General features: G+C 41.5%; 1 protein-coding gene across 2 annotated transcripts in view; it reads right to left on the reverse strand.

Moving 5' to 3' along the window:
• STAU2 (staufen double-stranded RNA binding protein 2) overlaps positions 1-18,468 on the reverse strand; it is a 309,313-nt gene that overhangs the window by 197,460 nt on the left and 93,385 nt on the right. For both annotated transcript variants that reach the window (XM_065895762.1, XM_065895761.1), the window contains one exon: positions 232-391. In XM_065895762.1, coding sequence (XP_065751834.1) covers positions 232-391 — 160 coding nt within the window. The remainder of the gene's footprint in view (positions 1-231; positions 392-18,468) is intronic.

An 18,468-nucleotide genomic window follows, 5' to 3' on the forward strand; every position in this document is an offset into this window, starting at 1 on the left:
ACTCCACAGGGTGAACCAAAGTGCTCAAAGGTAAGGTCATCCCAGCAGGAACACAAGAGTCTAATATAGCACACAGGTTAGCTGAGGAGCAAATCACAGCAGATCGCTACTCTGGTGGTCCTTCCTATCAGCAGAGATTTCCCTTATTTGTAAAAAAGCATTTGTTTGTCTTCTCAGTAATCTCCCTAGGCAACTATAAGAAACAGGCTGCCACATGCAGCAGTGACCCACCTGAGCTGACTTTTCCGGAATAGGTTCATTCTGCAGTGCTTGAAGGGCTTTCATTGCGGCATTGTGTCTAGCAGCTTGTCGAGTCTTTCCTTCCCCAAAAAATTCATTATTTCCTACAGTCAGCTGAACATAAAAGATCTTGGGCATTGGGCAATGATACCTAAAGTAAGAAAATAAAAATATTACTGTTAGCTCAATAAAATCACTCTGTAGGGACTTCCCTGGTAGCTCAGTGGTTAAGAATCCACCTGCCAATGCAGGGGACATGGGTTCAATTCCTGGTCTGGGAAGATCACACATGCTGTGGAGCAACTAAGCCCTGAGCCCGCGCCCTAGGGCCCGCGAGCCCGTGCTCGGCAAGAAGAGAAGCCACCGCGATGAGAAGCCAGCGCACTGCAACGAAGAGTAGCCCCTGCTCAACGCAACTAGAGAAAGCCCATGCACAGCAACAAAGCCCCAAAGCAGCCAAAAAAAAAAAAAAAAATCACTCTATAATCATTAGTAAGATTTATTTTCTTTAAAATGACACCAACCATAGAATGCACTATACCCTCTTATTAACCCCAATAAAATTTTTTTTGTTCGTTTATTTACTTATTTGGTTGCTCAGGGTCTTAGTTGCGGCAGGCGGGCTTCTCAGTTGTGGCTGGTAGGCTCCTTAGCTGCGGCATGCATGTGGGATCTAGTTCCCTGACCAGGGATTGAACCCGGGCTCCCTGCACTGGGAGCTCAAGAGTCTTAACCACTGCGCCACCAGGGAAGTCCCCCCAATAAAGTTTTAACCTCATGAATGTATTTACAAAAGATAAAATGTGAGTCAATATATCTATCGATAATAAAGAATGTATGCTGATCTCCACGAAAAACATATTTTAGAAAACAACATTAAACATAAATACTTTAAAAATTATATCACAGAAGACTTCCTGGCAAGAAGTTTTCAGTCGCATTTTGACAGAAGTGACGCAAATGGTCTGGTGCTGAAGGACTGGGACCTGCCACAGAGGTGAGAGACAAGCAAGACCATTTAGGTGACAACACGCAGATTACTGTGCTTTTAGCAGAAGATAATTATGATTAGACATGGGAAGAACAGTAGTAGGATGGAGCTCCTACTGCAAAGTAATAAGTATTTTGCAAAGTAATAAGGAGATCAGAGTCAACATAAGAAAGAGTGGAGACTTTAAGCCAATTCTTAAGCAGAAAGAATCACAAAAAAATGTATTTACGGTGAAAATTTTTAGCAGGTTTGTGTTTAATGCGACTGAGGTGAGGATGCGTGACCAGAAAGCTGCAATGATGCAGACATGAGGGGATAAAGGGGGCTGTAAGAAGAAAGAACAAACCTAGGAGAAATTAAGAGGATAGGCAGTAAAATCCATTAATTTAACAATTATTTATGGAGCACCTTCTTATGAAGGGGGAATAGCACAGTGAACAAAAACACACATTAGAGTGGAGAAGACAGACAATAAATAAGATAAATATGTAGAATATCTAGTATGTTAGAAGTACATGTTGAATAGAAAAAGAAGGAAAGGTTCAGAAATGTCAGGTGGGGTGGGACAGGGAGGGGGGGGTTAGACAGAGTGGCCAGTGAGTGTCTCATTGAGAAGATGACAATTGTGTAAAGGCCTGATATAAATGAGGAAGGAAACCACACAGATAACGTGTTCAAGTAATTCTGAGGATTCCCACCTGGTTAGCATCAAGGGAGTAAAGGAAGGAAAGCTAAGAGATGGGAAGAGGTGGCCAGATTCCACAGGGCCTTCCTTAGAAATTACTGTAAGGATCTGACTTTTACCCGGAATGAAATGGCCAGATTTTTTTTTTTTTTTGCAGTGCGCGGGCCTCTCACCGCTGTGGCCTCTCCCGTCGCGGAGCACAGGATCTGGACGCGCAGGCTCAGCGGCCATGGCCCACGGGCCCAGCCACTCCGCGGCATGTGGGATCTTCCCAGACCGGGGCACGAACCCGTGTCCCCTGCATCGGCAGGCGGACTCTCAACCACTGCGCCACCAGGGAAGCCCCAAATGGCCAGATTTTAAAGAGAGAAGCAACATAATCTGACTTCCATTGATTGGAAGGATCATCTGACTATTATGTCGAAAACAGACTGTAGGGGAATGATGACAGGAGCAAGGAGATCTGTTAAGAGGCTACTGCAATAATACAGAAACCTGAACTAGGGTAGCAGCTTCGCAAGTAATGAGAAGTACTTGGATTCTGGATGAATTTCAAAAGTGGAGAAGATGGGTTTACCCAAGGACTAGCCATGGAATATGAGAGAGGCGTCGAGGAAGACCCCAGGGTTTCTGACATGAGCAACTAGACGGTGGAGCACCCGTGCGTTGAGTTGGTGAAGACCGCGAAAGGAATGGGTTTGTTGGGATCAACAGCTCTGGGGTGGAGATGTTAAATTATTCAGTCTGTTAGACATCCAAATGAAGATGTCAAAGAAGACAGTCAGATTCATAAGTCTGGACTCCAGGAAAGAGGTCCAAGGTGGAGATAGAATTTGGGTATCATCAATACGTCGGTGAAATTTAAAGCCACAAGACAGTGAGAACTCTGTGGGAGGGCGTGACTGACAGGAGGAAAACCAAGCAAGCAGAGTGCCCTTCCTGAAAGCCAAACGGGAGAAGTATATCTAGCAGGAGGGAGGAGTCAGTCGTGTCAGATGCTGCTCACACGTCCAGTGAAACGCTGACTGAGAACTGTGACCACTGGACTGGGCGAGTTAGCAAAACTAACAGATTCGATTTTGATGGAATGTTGGGTGCATAACTGCAACACTAAACAATTAAGTTAAAAATCACTCCTGTGCTGCAAAGCGTCTCTTTTCAAGCAAAGAGAAGCCAATCGAGGTCTTACTAAAGTTGTAGATGATTATTGGACCTCCAGGTGGCAGAGCTCCATGTTCAACCTGAGATAAACTGCATAGAGCCCACTCTGTAAGAATTCACAGGCAGATGGGACTAATCAGTGAAGGTTTACGGAAGGCGAAGGACTAGAAATGTACATTGGTACTGAAGATGCAGATTTGGGAGGTAATAATTGAAACCACGTTGAGTGGATGAGCACCTGGAAAGGGTAAGTGTAAAAGAACCAAAAAAGACAGCCTAAGGCTGGGATCTGACTAATGCCCACAATCAAAAGGCAGGGGAAATAATAGACAGCAGCGAAGGAGATGAAAGAGGGTCAGAGTTAGAAAAGAAATTACAACATAATGTCAGGGGAAGGGATAATCAACAATGTCAAATGTTGTGGAGAAATCCAGAGTGAGTATGAGAAAAAAGAAAAAGTCACTGTTTTAAATTTTTAAAGTCAATTTTCTTGGCCCACAGTTTTCTATTAAGATAAAATACTTTAAACGTGTTTTTACTGTATGTCATATGTTCTCATTTTTAATTGGCAAATATAAAGAAGTTAAAGGAAGAAAAAAAATCACTTATAGTAAAAGATATTTTTAACGTGCAGACTAAAAAGCATTAAAACCACAATCTTTTTTGCTCTTTGACTGCAGTAACTAGTGATGCACTGAAGTACACAACTTCCTATTACCTATTTTATTTTAGATCCCTTTAATGCAGAAATTTTGACAGACTAATATCATCAATGCAGGTTATTTTCATTTTGTCTCCCACAAAATTCAGTTTTCCCACCTCCACAGAACTTTATGCCTATTTTTAACTGGTTTCACTCTAAAACTTCAAAACAGACAACCTGAATCAGAAATTTACTTCTGGACTGAAATCCCACATGGCAAGCTTTCCCCACAGAGCAAATGTTTACAATTAATTATACACTTCTGAAAATAGAGGTCCACAACTGGAATGCTAACAGACCTTTAACTATGGTGGAGGGAGTGGGCGCCACTATAATCACTAAGGCCTGCTGATAATTACAAAACTCATTTCGGTTTGCCACAGAGACAAACAAAATTTCTGTTCATTATAACTTTACTGGAATATGATGTCATAACACATAACCATACTGAAACAATCTGCTGATTTTCAGACCAAAATATTAATTGCACCCTAAAGAGCCCTTGGGGCCTCTTCCTTTTTGGGCATCAAATATGGCTCTATGTATGTGCACGTCCCTGATGTGGATACGTATGTACATATATATTATACTGTATAAATATCAGAGGGGAAATCAGGTATGTTGCATTTTTAACATAAAAAGTAAAATATTCTAGCACTAACAGCAGGAAATACCAAGACCCGACGCCTGACTTGTTTCATTCCAGTTTCATTCCATCCTCTTACTTAACAATGATTCTTAATAATCTACCCCACGTGGTTTGAATACCTTATATATCACATCTCCTCATATCATCATGACAATTAAGATTAACCAGAGCACTCTCATTAATGGCTCCCAGATTGAATTACAGGAGAGAAGATGAAGAATTCTTTTCGTGTTAGGTCCTGGTCTCTAAGTATTCATTTCCCTTGGTAAAGAAGCTCAAAGTTTACTAACTTGAAAGGTTGATAGGCTCTATTTAATGGAGTTCCTTTTTCTATTTTTATTTATTTCTGGTAAAATGCTTCTAATAAGTGATGCACTTATTTCCACAAATTAGCACATACATACTTACCTAATCTTACACTGCTGTTCTTGAATGATTTTCCTCAATTAGAATTTTATGATCAGTGCTTAGATCCCTATCTTTTACTGTTAAAAGATGAGCCATAGGGCTTCCCTGGTGGTGCAGTGGTTGAGAGTCCGCCTGCCGAGGCAGGGGACACAGGTTCGTGCCCTGGTCCGGGAAGATCCCACATGCCACAGAGCGGCTGGGCCTGTGAGCCATGGCCGCTGAGCCTGCGCGTCCGGAGCCTGTGCTCTGCAACGGGAGAGGCCACGGCAGTGAGAGGCCCGCGTAGCGCAAAAAAAAAAAAAAAAAAAAAAAAAAAGATGAGCCATGAAAACTCACCCATCCAGGCTATTAAAGTTTCAAGGTCAAACGGCTTCTACCCTCAGCCTCCGAAGTATATTTTATAAAGTGTGATCCCGATTTCATAGGAATCATCTCTAGGGCCTGTTACAAATGCAGATTCCTGTGTTCTAACCCTGACCTGCTGAATCAGCCTCTGAGGATGGAACAAGAGTCTTCAGTTGCACAGGTTTTATTGGTGGGTCTGCACACTAAAGGCTGAGACACCTGCTCCTCAGGTCAGCACAGCCTACAATGTGGCTGATGCGACTTGATGACTGTTTCACACCCCATGCAAGCAAAGGACTGCACACATTCCTTATAGCACCACGGTTAGGTTTCTTACATCTCTTTCTCATTTAATCCTCATGGCAGCCTGGTGAGACACATGCCCCCATGGTCACCTTGAGAGGTAGCAAATCTCCCCAGCAAAGTTGCTGGGCGTCAAACTCAAGTCTGCCTAACTTCAGAGCTTAGGAAACTCTTAAGTAGTTTCCTGAAAATCTGCTTTATCTTCTTCTATTTTTCTTCATATACGTTTATTAAACTAGCTATGTCCTTGGCGGGCCAGAGAAGCTAATGCAAGGGTTCTTTCTAACCTAATAAGGTCCATGAACAGACTTCAGAGGTGCCTTACCGCGTAGGTGCTGAACAAACAGACCTCCACAGTGAAATTCTATGTTTTTAGGGTACATCAAGCCAAGCAGGGACACAAACAGGCAGGAGCAAAAGGTCAGAAAAATGGGCTCATGTGCCACACTGCCTGACAGTGTAAGTTTTATAAAGGCTGTTTGTGAAGACCGCTTTTTTTTCCCCGTTCCTCTTGTCCTCTTTTTTCCCCAAGCCCTCTGTCCACCGGAACTTTTATAAAAAACAAAACAAAATTTCAAATAAAAGAAAATAAAAGTTTCCCTTTCTTTAGATCTCAAAAGAGTCTTTAGATTTGGCCTGTCTTCAAGACTTCACAAGTCACTACAAGAATAAAGAAAGAATGATATTTGGCTCCTTTGAATTAATACTTGACATTCCTTATACAGTTTTGTTTTGGTTTTTGAGCAAAGGGAAGATTTTACATTCTTCCACAGTATTCCTACAAGAATATGGGTATTCTTATTCTTTTATTTGACTGTCAGTTATAACAACTTTCCATACCATAGATCCTTGCCATTCTCCCTAAATCTACCTCATTAATGCCCTCTCTGTGGACTCATTTTGTGTTTATCTTTCTAAACAACTAAAATCCTCCCTACCATTCTGTGACTGCCTTCTCCATCATCTCCACCTTCCTAAGTATCATTTTTACAAGGTGAGAAAGACATATTCCAAATAACATTAGAACTTTTAAAAATTGAAAAATAATTGCCTCATTTCATTTGATAGCATTATCATAAACCTCAGTCCAGCTTAAGCGCTCATGTCTCCTCTACAGGTTTACGTCTTAAATATACGAACGTGTTATCTTCTGATCTAATAAGGAGAGGCTGTGGATTTCTGTGTTTACTTCTAACATTGACTGAAAACAGAAATGTCACTTAATCTTTCTATCTCAGTTTACTTATCTGTAAAATATTTGCAGAATTTATGTTTAAAGAACTATAAAGTCCAAAACTTAGAAATCAAGTGCCCTGCTGATTATTTTGACTCTTTGTACACGTTTTGGCACAGCTAAGCGTTCTTTTTCTTGCTATTGAAAAATAATAGGTTTTATCATAAAGCTATAAAATAGTCCTTGGCACATTTTCAAGCTTGTATGTATATAAAACGTCTAGATAGGAGAGAGTTCTTTCTCTATTCACATCTATAAATTTTGAAGCTCTATCTTTTACGGGATCTGAATGTTTAGTCTTGAGAAATTTCAAAAATTAGGATCTATCAGAAAAGATTCACAGGACGGCTGAAAATAAGCTTTAAAAGAGATGTAAGGATATTCTATTCTATTTGTAGAATTATAATTATGTTTAAGATGCATAAGGGAAAATATAGAAAGATATGCACTAAAGGCTGGGATAGGGTGTTTTGAAGTGATGGAATTATAAACGATATATTCTTTCATAATTTCAAAATTTTAAAAATAATATGGTTATACTGGTATATAAACAAAAGAAAATATTTTATTGAAGTCAGTCTAGTCCCTGTCCAAACAAAAGTAAACCTGCGCTCAAAATGTAAATTTGATGAATTAGTGGAATGACTTGTGGAACACAGACTACGAGCCACAAGAGTCAATGGTTTGTACTGTGTCACTGACGCCAGTATCACAACAGGACTATGGAAATCAGAGCATGCCATCAACGAGCACCACGTTATAAACACACAATTACCACCCTCGATCCCAAACTTGGATCCAGCATAAAACTATTCTTGCCCCTTCCCTAAATGGATATCTAGATAAATCATCATCACCACCACCACCATCATCCTGATTACAGCCGACACACAGAACTCACCATGTGCCAGCCACGATCTGAAGCTCTGTGCATACTCATCTCTTTCAGCCACAGTAACAACCTCAACTTCACTCCACACGCATGGAAATGAGGAACAGAGATGTTCACTTATTTGTCCAAGGCCACCCCACTTGAGCCAGCGTCTGAACCGAACAGTCTCACTGCAGAGGCTATGGGCTTAACCTCTACTCTACGCTGCGTCTGAATGAACTGGATAAGTGAGCACTTTAAACGCAGAGCTACTAACTGTAAACTTTGGAGAGGTCATGATAGACTTGGAACATCAAGGCAATTTAAGCCAGACTTAGATCAGTGGTCACATCAGTTCCAAAGAGAAAGCTGGGGCACTGTAAGCCCAGGAGACCGAGCTGTTGGCAGCACCACTTGCTCTCTCTCACTGCCTCCTCTAGTAACCCACCTTTCGGGAACCCGTGCTTAAACGCTAACGTTCCCATGAGGGAACTGCAAGTCAAAACCACAATGACACACCACTGCACACCCACGAGGATGCTTACAGCTGTGCAGCCGCTGCTGTTCCTTAAAAGTTAAACACAGAATTACCATCTGACCCAGCAAAACTGAAGAGAAAGTTTTGAAGGCGTGGAAACAAAAATGGGCACACAAGTGTTCACAGCAGCATTATTCGTCACAGCCAGAAAGGAGAGATAACCCAAAGGGCCACCCAACTGATGAATCAAGAAACAAAATGTAGTATAGCCAAACAATGGAGTACTGAAGAGCCGTACAAAGGAATGAAGCGCTGATCCATGATACAACGTGCGCGAACTCTGAAAACATTACACTAAGTGAAAGCTAGACACAAAGTCTACATACCGTACGATTGCATTCAGATGAAATGTCCGGAATGGCCAACTCCACCAGACAGAAAGTAGATTAGTGGTTGCCACGGGCTGGGAAGAGGGAAAGTGGGGACTAACTGTTCAGGGGTAGGGGGATTCTTACGGGCATGATGAAATGTTCTGGAATTAGATAGTGGTGATGGTTGTACAACACGGTGAATGTGTAGTAATTCAGTGTACCGAACTGTACACTTTAAAGTAGTTAAAATGGTGAATTTTATGTGACTGTGAGTTTTACCTCAATAAAAACCAATTTAAAAAAAAAATGTTCATACTCCCTAAGGTTCAAACTTCTGTTTCTCATAGACAAGACAGTCTTCCTAGGTGATGTCACCTGTTCCTATTTACATTCTTGGCAGACTCCCAGAAATTAGCCTGCCAAATTGGGGGAGTGCAAGGGAGAGGGAATAAAAGTCATCCCTCCCTTCTGAACACTCAGAAATTAATAACCTCGTCTTCTTCCTGCCCTTGTTTGATTGCCAGGGGCGGGGGTTGGTGGGCGTATGTGGATTAAATTATTTATTCAAAAAATATTTATTAAAGACCTAATTCATGCCAGGGACTGCTTTAATCCCTAGGGATGGTAGACAGGCCTCAGGAGACAATCAATCAACCAATCAATCGAACAGTATCAAGTAGTAAGATGGGCTAGGAAGAAAAGTAAAGCAGAACAGAGAACCTCTTTTAGGATGTGACATTTGAATAAAGAGGTAGTTGGAGTAAGAATTCTAGGTATGGGGATGCCTGGAGGAAGAAGTGTTCCTAGCAAATGAGATAGCAAGTACAAAGGCCCTGGGGTGGTAACATATGGGGCATTTTTTGAGAAACATCAAGTGTTCTTATACCTGGAAGAAATGAGTCAAGGGGTGAGGGGCAGAAAACTAGTCACAACTTAATCCCACATGTGATGGAAGCCATCGGAGGGCTTTAAGCAGGGAAGTGACACAGTCGGACTTATTACTTAAAAGTCTCTCACTACTGTTTGCCCAAAGAAAGGCAAGAAGAAGGGGGCTGGCAGGCCACTGCATAGTCTAGACAAGTCATCTGTGAACACAGGAAACTGAATTGCCCAGAAGAATACAGGGGACTGCCGGCAGTGCTGAAAGCCACCTAAGGGCTGCGTTCATTATTTCAAGATGGGACCAGTCAGCACAGTTACGTTTTTCTGTAGCTTCCTGGGTACCAGTACAGAGTCAGAGGAGCTGGACTTAACCAGTTACACTTCTGCTAAGGATGAGTGATTATTCAAGCAGGGAAGCACTGGAAAGCACAGGAATTAAGTGACTGGCTATAGGACTGCTGTGAAGAGAGTGATGAACTCCAGGGAAATGCAGCCCTGCAGAACTTGGCAAGTTAGTAAAGGCTGCAACCGCCCTGAACCTCTGCTCAGTGTTTTCCCTAAGCACAGGTAACAGAGGACACCCCTATTTCCTGCCACCCCACTGGACGGCGGGCGTGTAGCAGGAGCAGCCAGGCGTGCCTCTCACGTGGTGGCCGACGCCCAGTGCTAGAACTTGTGACAGTGAAGAAGGGTCCCCGGCAGAGGAAGCTGGGGGCTCTCTTGCCAGGGTATGCTGTCGCTGTGTCCCTCCAGGTACCGCAGCAAACCGTCTGAGACAGGTAAATGGCTGGCACCACAGGCAGCCCAGTGAGGAGTGACAGTACAGGAATGGGGGTGGGGTCCTCAGGGCAGCATGTCTCAGAGTGTGGGTCCCACACAAAAACCATCAGAGTCCTCCTGGAGGGGTCCAGGAACACCTGTGAAAACGCAGAGTCAAGGCTGACAATCAGACTCTTTGGGCGAGTCCAGGAATCAACATGATTACCAAACAGCCTTGGTGATTTTTATGGACGCTGAAGACAGAGAGCACCTCCTTACAGGGGTCTCCTTCCCTTCCCTTGCTTGTGAATACGAAGACTTTTCATTGCTGAATGTTAACTTGGTCCCATCTGCCTTACTGAATTCTCCTGCCTGCCTCTACAAGTTCTTAGTTCTCTTGCAATTTTCCAGGTAATCACAACTGATGCGCAAAAAAATGATACTTCTTCCTATTTCCTTCCACATTTCATTCCTTTTATTTTCCCTAATTGTGTGGGTTCATACCTCCAACTGAATACCAAACAGCAGTTGATAATGGATGGTCCTGTTTTTTACTTTAATGGGAATGTAGCTAGTGTGCCCTCATTAAGCATAACACTGGCTGTTGAGGTGGGTTAAGATGGGATGGGATGGGACTTCCCTGGCGGTCCAGTGGGTAAGACTCCATGCTTCCACTGCAGAGGACGTGGGCCCGATCCCTGGTCGGGGAACTAAGATCCCACATGCCTCGTGGTGCGGTCAAAAAAAAAACAAAAAAAGAAGGGATGGTCGTGTGTGTGTGTGAGAGACAGGGAGAGAGTATGTGTGGGTGCACCTACAGAGTACACAGTTTACAGTGTTAAAGTAATATTCAGTTATTCATAATGTATTGGATTTTCTAAGTTGAGAATGGATTTTTTATGTCTTTTCAGCATCTGTGTAGTTGACAATTTTTACTTTTCATCTCTTAATAAGGTGAATTTTATTAACACATTTTCTAATCGTGAAACAATTTTACATTCCTAGGGTAAATCCCACTTGGTTACAGTGGTTCTTCTTTCAATGTACCGCCAAATTCTGTCTGCCAATATTTCAATTATGATTTTTCCTTTGATATTCTACAAATAATATTGATCTGAAGCTCTATCCTTTGTTGTTATCTCAAACTCGCATTGCTGAGCTAGACACCAAGGTTATTTTTGGTTGCCCAGAATAATCTGTTTCCAGTTTTCCGAAGGTTCAGTAAGATTCCCCTGTGAAACCACCGAGGTCGGGTGCTTTTCCTTCAGGGTGCTGGGCGAGGGGTGGCAGTTAGCTATTCCAATACTTATCCTTTTACATCTAGGGCAACCGGTTCTTTATTTTCTCCTTTTGAGGTCAGTTTTGATCATTTATATGTTTTCCTACAAAAGCATCCCATCCATCCAAGGTTCTGAAATCGTCTTCCATGAGTTAAACAAAGTAGTCCTTTATGAGAATCTTCATTTCTTGTGCATCTGCAGTGTTCCCCCATCTCAGACCATGTTTTGCACATCTGTGCTTTAAACTCAGAATTGCATGCCTTGATTAGGCTACATATTTAAATATTTTATTGGTTCTAAAAACAAGATATTGGATTCTGCATATTTTTCTATTATTTTTCTGTTTTCTAATTAATCTCTTTCTACATTCATTTTCCTTCTTCAGACTTTAGTCATCCCTTTTCTAACTTCTCACAGTGGATATATAATTAATTTGCAAGGTATCTATTAACATAGCTTTAAGGTCAATGAACCTGCCTTCTCATAGGCTTTATGTTGTCTGAACTGTCCCGTCTTCAAGAGGGAAAAACACTATACAGTGTTTCCTAAATATTTTTGGTAATGAAACCCCCTTTGTCGCGAACTCACATGTGTATTCTACAAAACACACTTGGAGACATGCTGCCTTAGTTAAGAGTCTGTGTATTCCCGCAGGTTATTGTTTAATCTGCTAAAAGCTTTTTATCTTGAATATAATAAAGATTACTTAACATTTTAAGAAATACAATTAAAAATGTTTATCAAGTACTTTTACAAGCTTGATAAACTTAAATAAACACTCAGAGAGTGAACAGAGGAAAAGATCTTTAGATTACATTAAGATCAATTGGATTTAAGCTCCATCTACTCAATCTATAAGCTGTTTGGGTAAGAGGACTTATTTTCTCTAAGACTCATCAGTAATATGAAAGATTTTGTCTGTATCAACTTTCTCAATCTGATTCAAGTGGCAAATAAGGGGGAAATTATAGTATTTTTCATGAAATATCATAACATATCTGTGCCTTTACTTAGGAGCAATTTTCAAATATATATGTGTATGTGCACTTGGAGTGCACTTTGCACTTCAAAAGCTTTTGTAAAATGTTTTAAAGGAATACAATTAAAAATTTTAATACGTACTCACTAAATACTGCATGCTAGTAGTCTAACAGCAGATCCTTAGCTTAAGAAAATTATGGCTTATTATTTGAGTTGTAAGAAGATTCTCATTATTCAATTCCATCAACAGATCATCTTTGATTAAGAGCTGTCTGAGAATGTTCTTTCAAGACCACTGGTGAAGAAAATCTCTCAAGTCCTTCCCAGCAACAAAATGGTTCCTGAGACTGGTTCTAGAAAATATTTTAAATGTTTCTGTTTCTTCATTAGCTTAAGCCCCAAAGTAGATGGTTTTGAGAAGTTTGAATTTTTATAAAAATACAAACATAACAAATCATTATTTTAGAAGGGGTTTCACACCCTGTGCGGATAAACTAATTTGGTAATGTCTAGAATAAGAGATTCAAATAAATGCATGATGGAGTTTGCACCGGAATCTTCCAAGAGCTTTAGAAATTGCTTGCTTTGTTACAATGTCCAACCCAGACGTCTACTCTAGTTAGCCTTTGCTGATCAGAATTAACTATCAACTTTGGATGCTTGCCCACTTCAAATACTCCCAGAAGCAACATGGAGACATTACATCAGCAGTATTGCAGAAAGATTAATGTGCTTTGTTTGGAGATGCAAACAGTAATTATACGCACTGCATACTTCTAGTACTTTATCTTTTTTACCCAAATCTAAGTGAATCTACTTGTACATTTGCATATAGTTTAATGACAACAATAATGTGTAGTTAACAGATATTCACTGGAATATAAAAAATTTACTTGGTATTTTCCCAGCTAATTGTTTTTACAGCTTGACTTCACTTATGCATTAGCTGCATTCATAAAAAGGTTTACATAAAGCAAATATTTTCATACTGAATCCCATTTTCCACTGTTGCCCAGTATTAGATCTTGAGCTGTATTTCTACAGGAAAATGTTGGCTCCGACACATAAAAATTATAATTAAACATCTAATGATGTATGCCAAGAAATAGGTACATTTAATCAAGTATTTTATAAAGTACATTTTGTCCTCTCACCTGCAATAAAGATTAATCAAGTGAATAACCATTCTGTTTCATATTCCCACGATCGTTAGAAGAGCATATACATTAAAGCTCCACCAACAACAACAAATGCGGAGTTTGGGTGACTTCATAGCAACTGAAAGTAGAAATATAATTTATTAGCTGAAATTGCCACATGGAGGTATGCTGTCAGGTAGATTCAGGCAATGCAAGTAGTCTCAGATTATTGACAATAATCATTGAAAAGTCTTAGAAATTTCTTCTGGTTATTGGTAATACACTTGGCGTTTTATTATAATCCATACCAGATGATTTACTGGAATTATACCGATCGTTGGAGCCAATAGCACCCTCCAACTCAAAGATTACTTTTCAAAGAAATGGAAAAAAGGACTTTCTCAACTACCTGGATCCTTTTACAGTATAAGAAGTGTAAAAAGCACCTTTTGCTAAAATAGAAGAGTACCTGGGACCTTTAGAAAACTCTCCCACTTTTAACTACAAATACTCTGAGGTAATGCAAAGCAACTGAATTTTCAGTCATTTTAAATTAACTGTTTAACTTTTCTGCTCAAATCCTCCCAGGAGTACTATGTGGAATGCAGTTCTCTATGCTCTCCTTTCCCCGTATCGCTGCCGATGACCTCGGTATGCTTTTCATCATCATACTATAGTATGAGTTGTGCCTTATTCCAGGACGCGCACTAAGCTGAGAATCACCAAATCTTCTTCAGCTCTGCCATGAACCCTGAGGCAAAAACACGGCATGGCAACAAATCAGACGATATCGGTAAAGCTGCGACACTGGTATTCAGTCTGACCACCACACACGGGAAAAGGCTAATACTGAGAACTTGACAAGGCTAACAGTTCCGACCTCTGATTATGATGGTTTATTCCTGCTGACAATATGGATACGAAATTGCATTTCAGTCATGCTGCAAATTCTCTTGTGTGTGCAAAGCAGCTTTTGAGGTTACTGTTGAGTAAGTGTGCCACGATATCCTAATGTTCCAAAAGAGGCGGCGTTTACATGCGTTAGCATAATGCAGCAGAACACACATGCGCTCTGAAGAACCCAGTCCTGGGTTGGAGGCCAGCTTGGTCCTCTACTGGCCTGTAACCCTGGGCAAGTTACACTCTGTGCCAGAACACGGCAGGAAACTATAGTTGTTTGTCCTTCTTCTTTCTTGGCTACTAACCCATCGTCCTTCTCAGACATGCCACAGTGTTTCTATGATACTTCAGCCCCTCTCATGTATTTTTTTTTTTTTATTCCCCATAAATAACCTAGGGGCCTTGCCACCAGCTCCACGTTACTATGCCTGCTGCGGCAGGCCCAGGAAGGGCCGCAGTGATGCTGGCAGGCCTCTAGGCTTTCACTTCACATGCTGGATGGCACCCCTGTCAGGGCTCCCACCATACCGGGGAGAAGAGCATCCCGTGTCTCCCTAGGAACACTGCCCATTGGTTCATCAGTCATTCGAGATGCCAGTGCGCTTCAAAATATCAGGTAGTGTTCAGAAGACACACTGACATGTCCAGATATTATGAAAACCAGGAAAAACCAACTAAATAAATATTCAGATGAATCTAATGTAATGATTAGATTACATTTTACCACATGTAAATGAATATTACTTTTACCACAACTTTTAAAATTCTCTGTTTTGTGTCTTAAGGGACATCTATTTACATGTTTGGGTTATTGTTCTATCCATATAAACTATTCTGTGACCTGTCAGTCAACCACAGTGTAGGAGTCTAGTAACTCATTTATCTTTGAAGAAGTGCATCTTGACCAGAGACTGTGAGAATGCCAACAAATAATGAGAAAATAAAGAAAGCGAGAGGGTCAAGGCTCAGATAACTGAAGCCAAGAAAAAGCCTGGGAAATGAATGAGTAATAAGCTCCCAGGAAACCTAAACTGAGAAAAGCAGTAAGCCATCATGAGAATAATACCTGAGATAATTAAATATATAGTCCAAACAGTAGCCTAAGATCCTAAACCTGACCCAGAGGTAAAAGACAACAGCTAAACAGGTGAAGGTGCTCATTTTCATCTCGATGAGGGAGACAAGGGATGAGGAAAAGAGAAAGAAAAAGCACGCAATCAGGGACAACCCTGGTGGGGCAGTGGTGAAGAATCCGCCTGCCAGTGCAGGGGACACGGGTTCAAGCCCTGGTCCGGGAAGACCCCACATGCCGGGGAGCAACTAAGCCCATGCGCCACAACTAATGAGCCTGCGAGCCACAACTACTGAAGCCCTCGTGCCTAGAGCCCGTGCTCGGCAACAAGAGAAGCCACTGCAATGAGAAGCCCGCGCACTGCAACGAAGAGTAGCCCCCGCTCGCCGCAACCAGAGAAAAGCCCACGTGCAGCAACAAAGACCCAATGCAGCCATAAATAAATGAATAAATTTACAGGAAAAGAAAAAGCACACAAGCAATGAGAGTGGAAAATACCTGGTGATATTAGGTATAATATCAGTTTATTATATTCCATTAGAAATACAGACTATTGAAACTCAACATAAAAAACTTACTGGATTTAGGAAAGATCAGAACATGAGATAGTTTTATTTTCGTTTTAAAATGTGATATGTAGACAACTAAACAGTTCAATACAGTAAAAAACGTCTTGCTGCCTTTACTGATTTGGAGAAAGCCTTCCATATGTTCTTAAAAACACAGGATGTCAAGCAAAACCAATGGGTCATTCAAACCCCAGTGTGTATAAGGTTCCAGAAGTATGTGAGGAAGCAACATAGAGAATTCTGAAAATCTGAGGCCTACAGAGGAGTAAAATCAGAATGCATCTTGAGCAAATTCTATTTATTTTTGTTATTCTCTTTTACTTACTTTTATTATTCTCCTGAAAAGTTCACTCAGGAGGACAAAAGGCTCGCAAAAAGGACTACACAGTCTTATTTGCAGAGGGTGACAGTTCTTGTGAGACAAGGAGAGAAATCTACAACGTAATCTGAGATTGTAAAACTGGAAACTCCTAAGCCCTAGAGGCATCAAGACTGACAAGTGCATGAGCGCTGTGATCCCCCAGGGAGCGAAATCACCCAGATACGCACGGGAAACCCTGGCCAGAAACTGAATACTTCAGAGCTTGGTGAACTTACAATGAAGTCAACTAGATGAAGAGCTCATGTTATCATCCTGGTTGGCATCTGACTCTTGTTTTATCAAAAATGTAATTCTAATAACATCAAGATAAGTATATTCTTTTACTTCTCAGATTTAAGAAGGCAAGGACTCCCCTGAAATGCTTGTGAACCCTGTAACAGACCGTAAAACTTCTTCAATAAAGGAAATGCTTAGAGTGAATGATTCACATACTATTCTGGGGGTGATGTTCTAGGAGGGCTATAAAGGGACTGATTTCTGTTCAGACACAGGGAAAAGGGGAGTCTTATTCACTGTAGTCCTAGCGTCTCGTATCTGGCATGACACCTAGCACTTAAAAGGAGTCTTTGTTAACTGAGTGAGTGATCACAGCTAACGTTTACTGAGCCGTTCACCCTCTGCCAGCATTGTGCATAAGGTAACCCGTCTAATCCGCACAACAGCCCTATGAGGTAAATACTATTATCACTTCTATTTTAGAGCTGAGGAAACCGAAGAACAGAGAAGCTGAATAACTTGGCCTGGGGGAGCCAGGTTTCAAAGGCAGGCAGGCTGGCTCCGCAGCCCCTTCACCGCTCCACCACACACGGCAGTCCCCCCAGCGGGAGAGTGAATGGCTGTGGGCAGCAAACTGGCCTAACAAGGGCCAGGGTCTAAGCTGCGTGGGAGTAAAGCAAACCGGGACCGCCACCGGCTGAGTTCTAAGTAAAAGGATGCCTGTAGGGTCCGGCTGGGAAAGGCGCCAGGAGTGGATGCACCTGCTTGTGACGGTGGACTCTGAGTGCTTCCCAACGCTGGGTGTGATCAGTGACCTCGAGGCAGAGGCCTGATACATCGATGAGGACAGGCTGGATCTGCAGTTTTCATCCTGGGCTCTACACGGAAATCACCTGACTTACAAATCAGCAAGAAAAAAGACCAGTAGATCAACAGAAACACAAGCAAAGGTTATAAACTCAGTGTTCACAGAAAAGGAAATATAAATAACTCTTACACATGAGAAGATGCTCAACTTCACTGATAAAGAAAGTCAAATTAAAATGCCAAAAACGTATGACCTTTCCCCAAATTAGGTTGGCAAAACCCCCAAAAGATTCAAAAGAGCCTCATTTCTAGTCTGGATTATTGTAATAACCTCCTCCTCTTAGTTGCCAAAGACATCCTTTCAAAACATAAGTCAGATCACGTCACTATTTTGCTCAAAACCCTGCAATGGTTCTACAGCTCACTCAGAGCAAAGCCCACATCCTTCCAGTATTGACAAGGCCTTACATCCATCTGCCTCCAAGTCCTATCACTGACTGCCACTCACAGCGCTCAGCACTCCACTCACTCCACTCCTACCGCACTGGCCTCCTTCCCGCTGCTCCAACTCACCAGACAGGCTTTCACCTTCAGGCCTTTGCGATGTCTGATCTCTTGCTTCTCCCCCAGAGCATCCTCAAAGCTCACTCTCTCTCTCCTCCTCAAAGCCTTTGCTCACATCTCACCGTCTCAATAAGACCTCTGTATTTAAAATTGTAATCCTCATCCCTTTGCTCTGCTCTAACCTTTCATTTTCTAGCCTACTATAGAATATCCTTACTGCATTTAATTTTTATTGCCCACCTCCCCTAACTAGAATGTAAGCTTCAACAGGGCAGGAATGTCTATTTTATTTAATGATGTACCCAAAGTACCTATGCACGTGGCTAAAACGTATGCACAAAGATATCTGTACTACAACATTGCTACAGCAAAACAACTGTCCATGAATACAAAATTAGTTAAATAAATTATAGAACAATCACACAGTGGAATGCTAACAGTTTATAAAATAAATGAAGCAGTAGTCCTGTTTCCAGTA

This window comes from Phocoena phocoena, chromosome 17, assembly GCF_963924675.1.
Source record: "Phocoena phocoena chromosome 17, mPhoPho1.1, whole genome shotgun sequence".
Classification (NCBI taxonomy): domain Eukaryota; kingdom Metazoa; phylum Chordata; class Mammalia; order Artiodactyla; family Phocoenidae; genus Phocoena; species Phocoena phocoena.